Here is a 12,397-nt window from a genome sequence, read left to right on the forward strand (position 1 = left end):
GTTGTCACTGTTGATGAAGAGGAAGCCGTGATGCATGAGGGCGTGAGCTGTTAATAGAGCAAGAAATTAGATTTAGGGATTTAGAATTTTAGATATTTAAATTTTGTTTTTTGTGTGTGTATCAGTAGCAGTTGATACAAAGATGAAAGAATGCACAATAGCTAATAATCAATAGCCGCTAGACAGTTGGAGCATGGAGGAAACAATAATAACAATTTATATTTTCTGTTGAAATCGTTAAAATGTTCTTGAAATTAGATAAAAACATGCTGATTTTACTGTGATTTTTTCTTTTTTAAGTTTTTAAAATAATTTTATATATTAAATATATTTTAACTTAAAAAATCATATAATTTTACAATGAGTTTAACCTCTCTTGAAAACGACGAGCAAGCTAATACGAAGATATCTCTTGTGCCGAAGCCAAACCAAAACAATTGATATTTCCTTTTTAGCAACTTTGTGAAGGGAAGGAAAGAGAGCGAGATGGCGGGGAACCAAAAATAGAATCCGATTAAAAAGGTTCCAATTTTTAAGACCATGAAATTTCATGCCGATTTCCATGTTTGAATGTTTTGCCATTGCCTTCTTTTCTGTCCTTAAGGTACACAAAATTTCCTTTTTTTTTTTTTTTTTTTTTTTCTGTCTCTCTGATTCATTAAAGCCAACATAAACACACGATTTTTCCAAATTTCAGCTTCTCTCTCTCCATAGCTAATAACAAATGCATGAGTTTCGTTTCAAAGTTTAAGTTCTCCTTTCAAAGGTAAGACAGTACGGATTTCCGTATCCATTTTTTTCTGGTCTTCATCAACATTTTCTTTCATTTGAAGATGTTAATCATCATTGCTTTCGAAGAAACTGTCTGAATTCTTTCTCGGGCGTAAAAAAAACGCGTAGGACCATTTATGTGTTCTAGCTTTCAGTCAAATTTATTCAGCAACGCTTTGTGTTATGCTGTTATTGTGGTTTAGTACTTCAGTGTATTTTTATTTTTATTTTTAAATTCAAAACCTTGAATATTAGGTATCTGATCCAACTGGTGTGGAATTGAGTATTTGTTGTGAACCCTAAAATATAATAAGAATATTAGGAATCTGATTTTATGAAACGGTGGAAAAAGACCCATATAACCTGCCCCATCTGGTGTGGAATAGAGTATTTGTTGTGAACCCTAAAATATAATTAGAATAGTTAATTTCTTTTCCTCTGACTTTCAATTCCAGTTGTGGAATTTAAATTCATTGAGGGTTAATGTGCACCCCATTCCTTTATATATTGAGCTATGCATCATTAATTTAACCCATTTTTAAATAATCTTTGCAAATTGTAAATCTCTCCACTTTTCTCAAAGAAAAGGAAAAAGGAAAAAAAATAAAGAAAAAGATCTCCACTTATTGTTAGGAGCTTTGGGTGGAGAGATTTGAACAGTTGAACTGAACCCGGGCAACATATTGCTTTAAACCTTTAAAATTGAAGGCTTTCATAAATTTCTTAGAGGTTATTTAACTTTTCTTGAGAGATCCAAGGTTTGTTAAATCAAGTGAATTATACGTTGAGTTTGAGGACCTTGTTTGTTGGTGATTTGATATTTACATGTAATTAACTCAGAACAGGTTTGATGAGCTTGTAGTTATTTATCATCCAAGCCAAGCAGGTTCAAAGGAAGAAACTTGTGACCTATGGGAAAGAACTTGGAGCACCATTCCTCAAGTGTTTCTATTGAGAACAATCATCCAGGATGCATGTGGAGCATACTTCATGTACTCAAGTACCATCATTGGCGATATATTAAGAAAAAGCTTCACCACAACAGTGGTGGTAACAGGAAACATGCCAAGTGTACGTAAGAGAGCCTTTTCATTTAAAATGAATTTCTTCCCTGTTATTGTTCTCATCCAATATTAATGTAATGTACCTTTTTTTTAAAAGGATGTTAAGAGAAATGTGTCTATTGTATCAAATGTTTACTGCTGGTGGATATTGTAGTAGATGGATTTTCTGGACTTGAGTCAACAAAACAGCCTTTAATTATCTTAAGGTAGATGGTCATACACTTGGATAATGCGTTGGTTTTATGGGATACACTTATGCACAATGCATTGTTTTTACAGTTAAGGTATTATTATGGCTCACATTTTACAATCTAGAGTATTCTTATAGCTGAATGGTGACAATTTATCTGCAATTACTTCCATACAGACAGATTTTTAGAAGATGGCTCCCAAACTTTAGAAAAATACCCTTTTAATTCCTCTATTACTATTAAATATGGATGTGGTATCATCTCTTAAGTTAGCCATTATCTTTGATAAAAATCAAGAATAGACCAGTTTCCTCAATTTCTAATAGATAAGGTGTCTTTTTCTTGTCTCGTCATGTTAGGATACCTCAAACACCAGAAAAAGGCATAAAACTGGACACTGCAACTAGTATATCTGAACCATGAACCTTTTCATCTTTCCAATCAAAAGATCTCTTTGAAAAATACCCCAGAGGATCTCAGAAATGGGGGAGGGAAGAAAGAAAAAACTTACATAGGATTCATAATTAAGTTGACAATCATATTAGAACTTTCGATCTCTATCTACAGATCTTAACATTATTTTCTTATTTTGATACTATCAGATGCAAACATTTTGCAGTTGAAGCTAGAATTGGATTCTAGCAAGTGTCCTTGAAAGCAAATATATCCTTGAAAATAGTATTAACCAGTTGGGATGGGGGTGCCTTTGGCTGCTGTTCCATGGTTTACTAGACTATAAGAGTTGAAAAGTGGATTGTGTTTTATGCCATCTTTACATGCACAATGTCATAGTTGAACCAGCATATATGAATCCTCAACTGCTGGTTCTTGTTCATGATATAATGAGATGTAAGATAAATTCCTAATGTGCTAATAAACATTTTCTCCTTTGCAGGGGATGGAAATCCAGGAAATATTTCAACTGATTCTAAGGTTGGTGGAACCCCTCAGAGCAACAACACTGGAAATCACCATTCAACAGTAAGTTATAAGTGAGACATCTTATTGCACTTTTCTATTAATGATAATCCTATTGCTTTGTGTCCTGTTAAGTATAGATTCAAAGTGCATCACAAAGTAATATGTCGAACAAGAACCAGGGAGAGCTTGCATGCACACATAAAAACCTATCTATATATGTGCAAGGTTTCTGATATGAAGATTATCAGGTTATTGATAAGAAGACACAATTCACTTCAGCCACCAAAGCTTCTGTCAAATCTCAAATAAAATCTAGAATTTCTGATGAGCTTTCCAAAAGGAAGGGCCGACATTGCCGAAGCTCAACTTACCCCATAAGATCACCCTTGATGCAAACTGATTCCTTTCGCCATACAGAACTGTCAGATGAGGATCTTGTTTCTGATATAAGAGTAAGTGATGGGTGTCCCACAATTGCTGAAGAACCAACTTCTTCCACCACCAAATTACTGGATCCATCGGTGCCAACATCCTTGGAGGAGTACAATCATGAAGATTGTGGCCCCATGCTCACTAGTAATCACCTGGGACATAACCAGGTTGATATGACTGAAAAGGAACTAATTGAGAATCACTTTCTTCTTCAGGAAAATTCAAATGATAAAAGGCAGAAATCAGTACATGTAAAGGGTCTCAGCACGGATGCTTCAGCCCAACAATCAAAAGAGATTTTGGATGCACTAGATATGATCAACATAGATAAGGATATTTTTAAAATCTTTTTACAAGATTCGACCAATCCTTTGGCTCATTACATGCACCATCACTATACGTTCACCACTAAAATGGGATATTCTGTCTCATTCCCTTTAGCGGGTTCATCATATGGAATAGGTTCTGGAGCAAGAAAAGGCAAGCAGAAGCAGGAGGGCCTGGAGAAGTTGCAAGCAGGTAGCCATACAAAAAACTCTGTTGAGCCCAAGTATAGAGAATATATACGTTCAAAGTCAATGCCATCAATAGCCGCTGCAAATTCCTCTTTGGGTTCATCCCACCGAGTTAAGAATCATGCCCAGAATCAAGTGGTTGTTAAGCATTTCAAGAATCTCAAGCAAAAAATAAGGCATGCTATTAAAGAGAGCAAAAATGAGAAACATAGAATAACCATGGATGCAATCCTTCACAAGATTCCTCATGGCCACAGGTTTTCCAAGAACTTGGAAAGGATTGGTGTTGATAATATGATGGATCATTTCATGAGTAGAGATGGTAAAGACAGTCCCAAAAGTAGCTATGATTATGATCACTCTCTTCCTTCTACCAGCAATAGTGAATTATACCACATCAGCAGAACAGTATCGTTCAGCAAATCACTGGACAGATATTGCCAGTTGTATGATTCTAGCTTTAATAAAGAAGCAAAACAACATTTCCCTGAGACATTAAAGATGAAAGCAGAAGATGGGGTTTCATTTCAAACGGGCACCGCAAAATCCATGAGAAGGATTTTTTCCTTGCCAGACCTCAAATCTTTTCCCTATTGCTGTGAGGATTCTTCTGGTTCCTTCCCAGTAAGTCAAGTTAGAACCATGATGGATGACACTTTTAGCACAAGAGGTAATTTCTGTGAACATAACAGTCTCCGTCATCCTACAGCTTCCGAGCAATTCTTGGGAGTAGACACTAAAAATCATGTAAGAGGGAATAATGTGGAGAGTGAATCAGATTCAGTTATTGGTGATGAATTGGGTACGATATTGGTTTCAAATGCTGAGACACATGCCAACTGCACTTTAGTTAGTGATGACTTGAGCAACTTGATGACAGTGGATAAGCAGGATATTCTCTCCCCAACTGAAACTATTACTGAATTGGTAGAACTGACTACCCTGCCTGTGCCTGACTCTAAACTTCAGGATGAGACAACCAGGCATGCAAACATTTTTGTTGCGGAAGGTATACTTGTCAAATTGCCAATGGTTTTATTTATATATTTATTTATTATTTTAACTCAATACAACATTGCATCATGCATTGAAGTTCATGTATGTTCTCACCCAGTGTGTAGATATGCTTGTCAATTGGTTTCAAAATTTGATGTGGTCATTAATTTTTAACACAGAAGATAGCGTACTTAAAGCAGGGTGTATAAACTTGTCAAATAGTGTATACTAGAAGGTAGCATAATTTATTATATTCAGATATGTGTTGAAATTTAAGTCTCCTTGGTTTGCAAAAAAAATTATTTCCCCTACTCACTATTATTTTGTTAATTGAGTTGGTGTTTCATGAATAATGTTTTATATGGAGGCAGATCTTAATTATTCGAAGAACAATCTAGCAGAATGCAGCATGGATACACTTACAATGACAGTGACCGAGGTTGGAATTGAGAGAATAGATTTTTTAAGCAACATCTTGAATAATGATAGTCATCCATTCCAAGTTGATGCCAAAGACAAAGCCGAATTTGATTATGTCAAGGACGTACTGACGTTGTCTGGTTTCACTGGGAATGAGTTGCTTGGAACATGGAATTCTGATGACCAACCAGTACATCATTCCATTTTTGAAGAAGCAGAAGGTTGTATGCTCCTAGATCCTGAGTGCTGTGGAAATGAAGGTGGCAACTGTCATCACCTGCTATTGTTTGATCTAATCAATGAGGTACTAATGGAGATTTATGCAAACTCGTACACTTATTATCCTGTGCCCTTGTCTTCTCTTTCGCATGTCCGTCCAATGCCTGTAGGACGCCACGTCCTAGAGGAGGTCTGGACAAATATAAGCTGGTATTTAAGCTCAACTACTGAGGGTGACCACTCATTAGATTATGCTTTAAGTAGAGATTTAGCGAAGCGTGATGGTTGGATGAATCTGCAATATGATACAGAATGTGCGGGGCTTGAATTGGAGGACTTGATTTTTGAAGATCTTTTGGAGGAAATTCTTTGGGCTTGATTTTATGGCCGAATCATTTTGGTTCTTGCAGCGCTGTACGCCTTTTATCATTGCATATACAGGAAATTTTTATCAAATATTCCTGTGAACATCACGAGTAAAAAACATGGATAGGAAAAAATAGGGAATAATAATAATAATAAGAAGAAGAAGAAGAGAGTTTAGGTTATACTATTTCACTACTGTAAGGCCTGCCCTTTCAGCGGGTGGTCCGTTATCGTCTTTTATTTATTTTTAATTTTTTAATTAACTTATTAATATTAAATTCTCAAATTAGATAAATCCATTATCTATATTAATTTCATAATGAATTCTATATATCATCAAAGTCAAAGTAATTGTAAACAAATAGTTATATGCTTGCACCCTTTTTTTTTTTTAATATAATTTTATGACTTCCTTTAAGCAATAGTATATAGCAATGCTTTGACAGTATCTATAATGATTCGTTTTTCAAAGTCTATATTTTATATAAACAAATCTTTTACGGTATTAATATTTTATACCGTGTTCTTATTGAAATATCATGCTAATTGATATAATTATTTTTAGTTGTATTATTTATATGGTATATACTACCAAAAATGGTTTTTATGGACGGGACCATTTTTTCTGGTAGTTAGCAATAAAAAGTAAGGGTTCAATTGGAAGTATGATGTATAGTTTAAATAGTATTATGTTTTAATCACAATTTTAAAAGTATTTGATTAATTAATTGTTAGTTTATATATCATGTAGTTAATTGATTGGTTGCATGTGACATTGATTTTGTAAACATGTTTGATTTTTAATAAAATTTTTATTATCTTTAATATTCATTAAATATTTTATCAATAAATTTAATATTTAATTAATGAATATAGAGTAAATATGTTGAGATAAAAATGCTTTGCAAAAAATAAATTATAAAATTATTATAATTATGATATTTATATTGCATCAATGTTCCTGGTCAATGCTCTATTAAAACTAGACATTAATTAGAATTGTTGAGATTAATATATATTTTGTTTATATATATATAAGAAATAGTTATTCTTATAAACTGGGGTATGAGAGGTACTTAAAACTAATATGTTAGTGTTTATTAAATGATATGTATATTAAACTGACTCACATAAAAATTTTATATGGAGAGATCACATGTGTCAACAGAAAGGCACATGTGATGTTACATAAGTAATCCTTAAATTTGATATCATTAAATTATTTTATATAGAAACATTATGTTTTGATCATGTTATATGTTCTAATCAATCATACCAAATAAATCATACCAAATAGACAAATATTTAGTATAACATTAGCACTCAATTTAGATGTAATATTGAGTATAACATTAACAAATGTATTCATCATCTAGGTGAATTAGAAAAAAAAATATTTCATGTGTTCTCACATAATATTGATTGTAAATCCTTGAACAAGATAAAATAAGATTTGAAAAGAGTTTCAAATCTTATTTAAAGAATAAATGACTATGGTATTGAGTATAAACTTGATTTGACAAGTAGTAAAAATATTTCATGCTATAATATCTAAATCAAAACATTATTGATAAATGGATAATAATTACACTAACAAACTAGTCAATAAAAAGATTAAATCAAACCATTTATGACTTTTTTAATATTTAAGGATCATAACACGTTGCTTAGATATTGTACTTGATCTTTAAATATAAATCAATTAATTATTAAATTGATAATAAATGAACTTAATTAATTAATTTAATCTTGTTTTATTTAGAATTATGATTTATATTTGTGCTAATTTATATATAAACCTAATGGGTCACACACCCAAGAAAACATTGATCATAAATCAAACTGAGATGATTAATCAAATGTAATTTGATTGTAAATAAATTTTAAAAATTAAGGATTAGAATGTTGTAATTAATATAAAAGATTACAATTCTAGATATAGAAAAAAAAATCAAGTACTTGATTGAATAAATTTCTAGAATTGTCTTAAAATAATATATGTGATTCATGGGATAAATTGATATTTTATCATTTATAAAGTTTTCAAGTTTCCCTGTAGATAGAATGATTTACCTTTTATTTTCTAAATAAAGAGAAAAACTATGGAAGTTACAAAATACTTGAAAACACAAAAGAAAACAAACTAGCACTCAAAGACATAACAATCTCTCTTCTATAAGGGTTTAAGAGATATTTTATGATGGTTTGTGTGGATTAATGTTAGAGGTCGAACACTTATACGACTTGTGATTTGCGGTAACCTAGCCTTGAAGCAATTATTCAAAGCTAAAAAGAACATATGATCTTCATGTAATCTTCATATAAAACTTAAACAACTCTAGATCTATCTAATAAGACCATTAAAACTCTTGAAAATTTATTAAATTTACTATTTTTTCTATGTATATGTGTTTTGAAAAACCTAACATCAACACAAACAAAAGTTTTGCATGGGTCCTTATTGAAAACTCTCTTGGAATCTTGGTTATAAAAAGTTATAATTTATAACTTTTCTTAAATGTACTTTTTCAAACAACAACAATAAAAATGACCACATTTAAACATATAATTAGTGATAAAAGCTACAAAAGGATACTATAGTTAATTCCATCACTAACTCAAATTTGACACTAATTATTGATTGAATTACCATAGAAAATTAAAAACATATCCTTCATCTTAAATTTCCATCTTTATAAAACCAAATAATTCATTCCCTCTCCTTTCTACCATTATTTTCTCTCAAATCCTCTCTTTCATTTTTCTCAACTAGTATTTATTAGAATGGTGTTAGATCAAACAATGAATCAAGACTTAGTCCGAATTGAGTTTTGAACAAAGAATATTTTAGTGATTAAATTGGTATGAACTAGTTGAATTGGCTAGTTTTTTTTAGAATCAAAAGAATTGAGTGATTTGATGATTTCTTAGGTTAAATTAAGAAAAAAAAACGCAATACCACATAATTTTATATCCTTTTCTTTAAGCTTTTAAAATCCTAGTCATCAACCTTGATTTTGGCTTTCACTTCACCACTTTAATGAAAGACACCCATCAATCATTCTTTAAATCCTTTTTCTTTTTAATAATATAATATTTATTTGTCAAATCTTATATTCTTTTTGTAAATTAATATTAACCCTAAATAACTTTAGTTTTGTCTAACTTATTAATAGATATGGTAACCACTTATTCTTCACCTTGTCTATATATATATATATATATATATATATATATATATATATATATATATATATATATGGGCTTCATTTAATTTTGATTTTTTCTTTTTGAAATTGTAAGCATGTAGAATTTGTAAGCATGCACGACAAAACAAAAGTCAGCTTCGTAGAGAGAGGTTAGAGAGAGGTTAGAGAGGAAAGATACAAAGGGGCGGTGCTCCGACAGCCATATCTCCGGCGACCACCGTTGGATCAAGCTAAGATTTGGTTATGTTGTGCACTGAACGATTATCTACATTCTGACCGGAGGGATCTTCTAAAGCTTTCTCCGTTTAAGAAATCTGGACAATTGGAATTTTCTGGAAAACCCCCTAGTGCTGTCAGAGTCGCCGGCCGATTTTGCCTTGTTATACCGTTGGATCCAGACTATTTTTTGGTATGTTGTGAACATCTATATTGCCTACATTCTATCCAGAGGGATCGTCCATATTGGATTCCTCCTGCGGAAGCTAGCCATTTGAATATTTCTGGAAAAATCCTTCTCGGAACAGTCAGAGCCGTCGGCATATTTCTCCTTCTTCCACCGTGGGATCAAGCTTATTTTTGGATATGTGATGCATCTGGTTATGATACACATTCGGAATGGTGAAGATTAGAAATTAATCCTCCAACAACGTTTTCTACATGTTCAACAGAAGGTCGTCATTCTCAGGTCAGTTTCGGTATAATTAAGATCTGCGGAGATCCAACCGTTAAACTGTGCTGATTTTTTTAATATGTTATACATAACATGTGTATCTACCTTTGAACCGTTGGGATTTGTGAACTGATCGTTGTTCCAATCATAGTGTTGGTCGCTTATTAGTGCTTCTTGGACTGAGTTTTTGTCCTTAGAACGTTCTATCTAGTATTTGTATGCTGCCAAATTGTCTTTGTGTTCTGCTGTCGATTTTGTTCCAATGGTTAGCTCTGACATTGAACAACACAATGGAGTTAAATCTGGACATACTTTACAATTAGAGCTCCAAGATATGCTAAATAGTCATGACATGAATCCTGTGTTGGGTTCTAAAGTTGATGAGTTGAAGGTTGGGTCTAAGCAACAAGAACAGCTACACCTTAGCCCCAAATTGAATTTTTTAAATGCTTTGAAGGGCTCTGATGTTGATGACAATAAGGGTAGGATGTCCCTTGATATGAATCCAGTCCGTAACTTGCATTTTGCTCCCCCCGCAATAACTGATGGTCTTGTGACAGTAGCTCCTCCACTTGATGTGTTTGAGGATGGCTGTGAACTTTGGAAATCAACTCTAGTTGGTCATTTCGTGGGTCAGAAATTACCCTATCTTGTTGTTAATTCTATTGCCAAAAGAATATGGGGCTCCCACGGTCTATCCGAAGTTTTATCTTCTGATAATGGATTCTTTCTCTTCACTTTTGATTCTGTCGACCGCGCCACTAATGTTCTGGAGAGAGCCCCATGGCACATGGCCAACAGACCTTTGGTGCTTAAACGTTGGCATCCAAACATGCAATTTTTGAAAGATGATCTGGATAGAGTTCCGGTATGGGTTAAGCTCTATAATGTTCCTCTCGAGTATTGGACTGTTAAGGGGTTGAGTTGTGTAGCGAGTGCTATTGGGGTTCCCCTTCATGCTGACCTTACTACATTGTTGCGTAAAAGGCTTAGCTACGCAAGAGTTTGCGTAGAGATAGAAGCTTCGAAAACGCTGGTGAAGGAATACGACCTTCGCTGTCCAAATGGGTTATTCATAATAATTTCAGCGGATTATGAATGGATACCTTCAAGGTGCAATAATTGTAATGTCTTTGGACATACCACAACGATATGTGCTACCAGTAAAGTTGATGATCGTACAATGGGGGCAGAGGGCAAAAGGAAAATAAGAGCTGTGAACTCTAAACCTGCAGATAATAAGCAGAATCAGCTCCAATGGCAGGTAGTTGGTAAATGAAATAAGGGTGTTACGATTGGTGAGAATGATTGTTTGGCATCTAAAGAGCTTAATTGTAATGAGAATGATTGTTTAGCATCTGCTTTACATATTGCTGATTGTAATACGAATGAAACTGTGACATCAGATGTGCCCAATGCTGGTTGTTATGAAGATGAAAATCCTACCTCTCCTCTTGTTTTGAAGAGCTTACGAGCAGACATGGTGCCGGAGGAAGGGGATGCATGTACTTCTTTAGATCAAGTTTCAACCATCTGTAATACAATTGCTTATGCAACCATGAACCCTGTTAGTCATGAGGTGAATGTTGATATTGGAGCTATGGGAGGTGATACAGGTAAGGAAGATGATGATAAGGAGTCGACGTCACTGATCCCAACAAGTCCGCAAAGTCCGATTTCTTCTGACGGGGAAACTTTTATTAATCAATTAGCTAGCAAGGCTAGAGACTCTCTAAAGAAAAAGAAAACGGGTTCTCCAGGCCTTTCAAAGAAGAGTAAGAAATCTGGCTCCTCGAGGGGGGCAAGTCAAGGTAATCAGTGTGTTGCTGTTTGGTACTCCTCTCTATTTCCCTATGATTATTGGATGTTGGAATGTTAGAGGTTTGAATGATCCCATAAAGCATTCAGAACTGCGTCAGCTCATCCATCAAGAGAGGATGGTTTTTTTTGGTTTGGTTGAAACTCGGGTTAGAGACAAGAATAAAGATAATGTTTCGCAACTTCTTCTGCGTAATTGGTCATTCTTGTATAATTATGATTTCTCTTGTCGTGGTCGTATTTGGGTTTGTTGGAATGCTGATTTGGTGAAGGTGGATGTTCTGGGAATGTCAGACCAGGCTATCCATGTTTCTGTCATGATATTAGCTACCAATATCTGTTTTAATACTTCAATCATTTACGGAGACAATAATGCATCCTTACGTGAGGCTTTATGGTCTGATATTGTGAGTCGTAGTGATGGATGGGAGTCAACCCCATGGATTCTTATGGGCGACTTTAATGCTATCCGCAACTAGTCAGAGAGGTTAGGAGGGTCTTCTACGTGGGCTGGTCATATGGACATATTGGAAACATGTATACGTGAAGCGAAAGTGGATGATCTTTGGTATTCAGGTATGCATTATACTTGGACGAACCAATGTCCTGAGAATATGATTATGCGAAAACTAGATAGAGTGCTTGTGAATGAGAAGTGGAATATGCGCTTCCCATTGTCGGAAGCGAGATTTTTGCCTGCTGGTATGTCAGATCATTCTCCCATGGTGGTAAAAGTAACTGGCAATGTTCAGAACATAAAGAAACCATTCAGATTCTTCGATATGTGGATGGATCATGAGGAGTT

The 12,397-nt window shown here is 33.9% G+C and overlaps 1 protein-coding gene across 6 annotated transcripts; it reads left to right on the plus strand.

The window, feature by feature from the left end:
* Nucleotides 1–381: 381 nt before the first annotated feature.
* On the plus strand, nucleotides 382–6,190 carry LOC118049861 (uncharacterized). Of its 6 annotated transcripts, none has more exons than XM_035059995.2 (6): nucleotides 383–604; nucleotides 698–766; nucleotides 1,612–1,842; nucleotides 2,922–3,007; nucleotides 3,196–4,903; nucleotides 5,262–6,190. In XM_035059995.2, the coding sequence occupies exons 3-6, from the start codon at nucleotides 1,683–1,685 to the stop codon at nucleotides 5,906–5,908; spliced, it is 2,601 nt and encodes an 866-aa protein (XP_034915886.1). In that variant the 5' UTR covers nucleotides 383–604; nucleotides 698–766; nucleotides 1,612–1,682; the 3' UTR covers nucleotides 5,909–6,190. The 6 variants fall into 6 exon arrangements, with proteins under 6 accessions (XP_034915888.1, XP_034915886.1, XP_034915884.1 ...); XM_035059993.2 differs by having other exon boundaries at nucleotides 1,617–1,842; XM_035059994.2 differs by having other exon boundaries at nucleotides 1,634–1,842.
* Nucleotides 6,191–12,397: the final 6,207 nt, after the last annotated feature.

The sequence above is a fragment of the Populus alba genome, chromosome 16 (genome assembly GCF_005239225.2).
Source record: "Populus alba chromosome 16, ASM523922v2, whole genome shotgun sequence".
NCBI classification, from domain to species: domain Eukaryota; kingdom Viridiplantae; phylum Streptophyta; class Magnoliopsida; order Malpighiales; family Salicaceae; genus Populus; species Populus alba.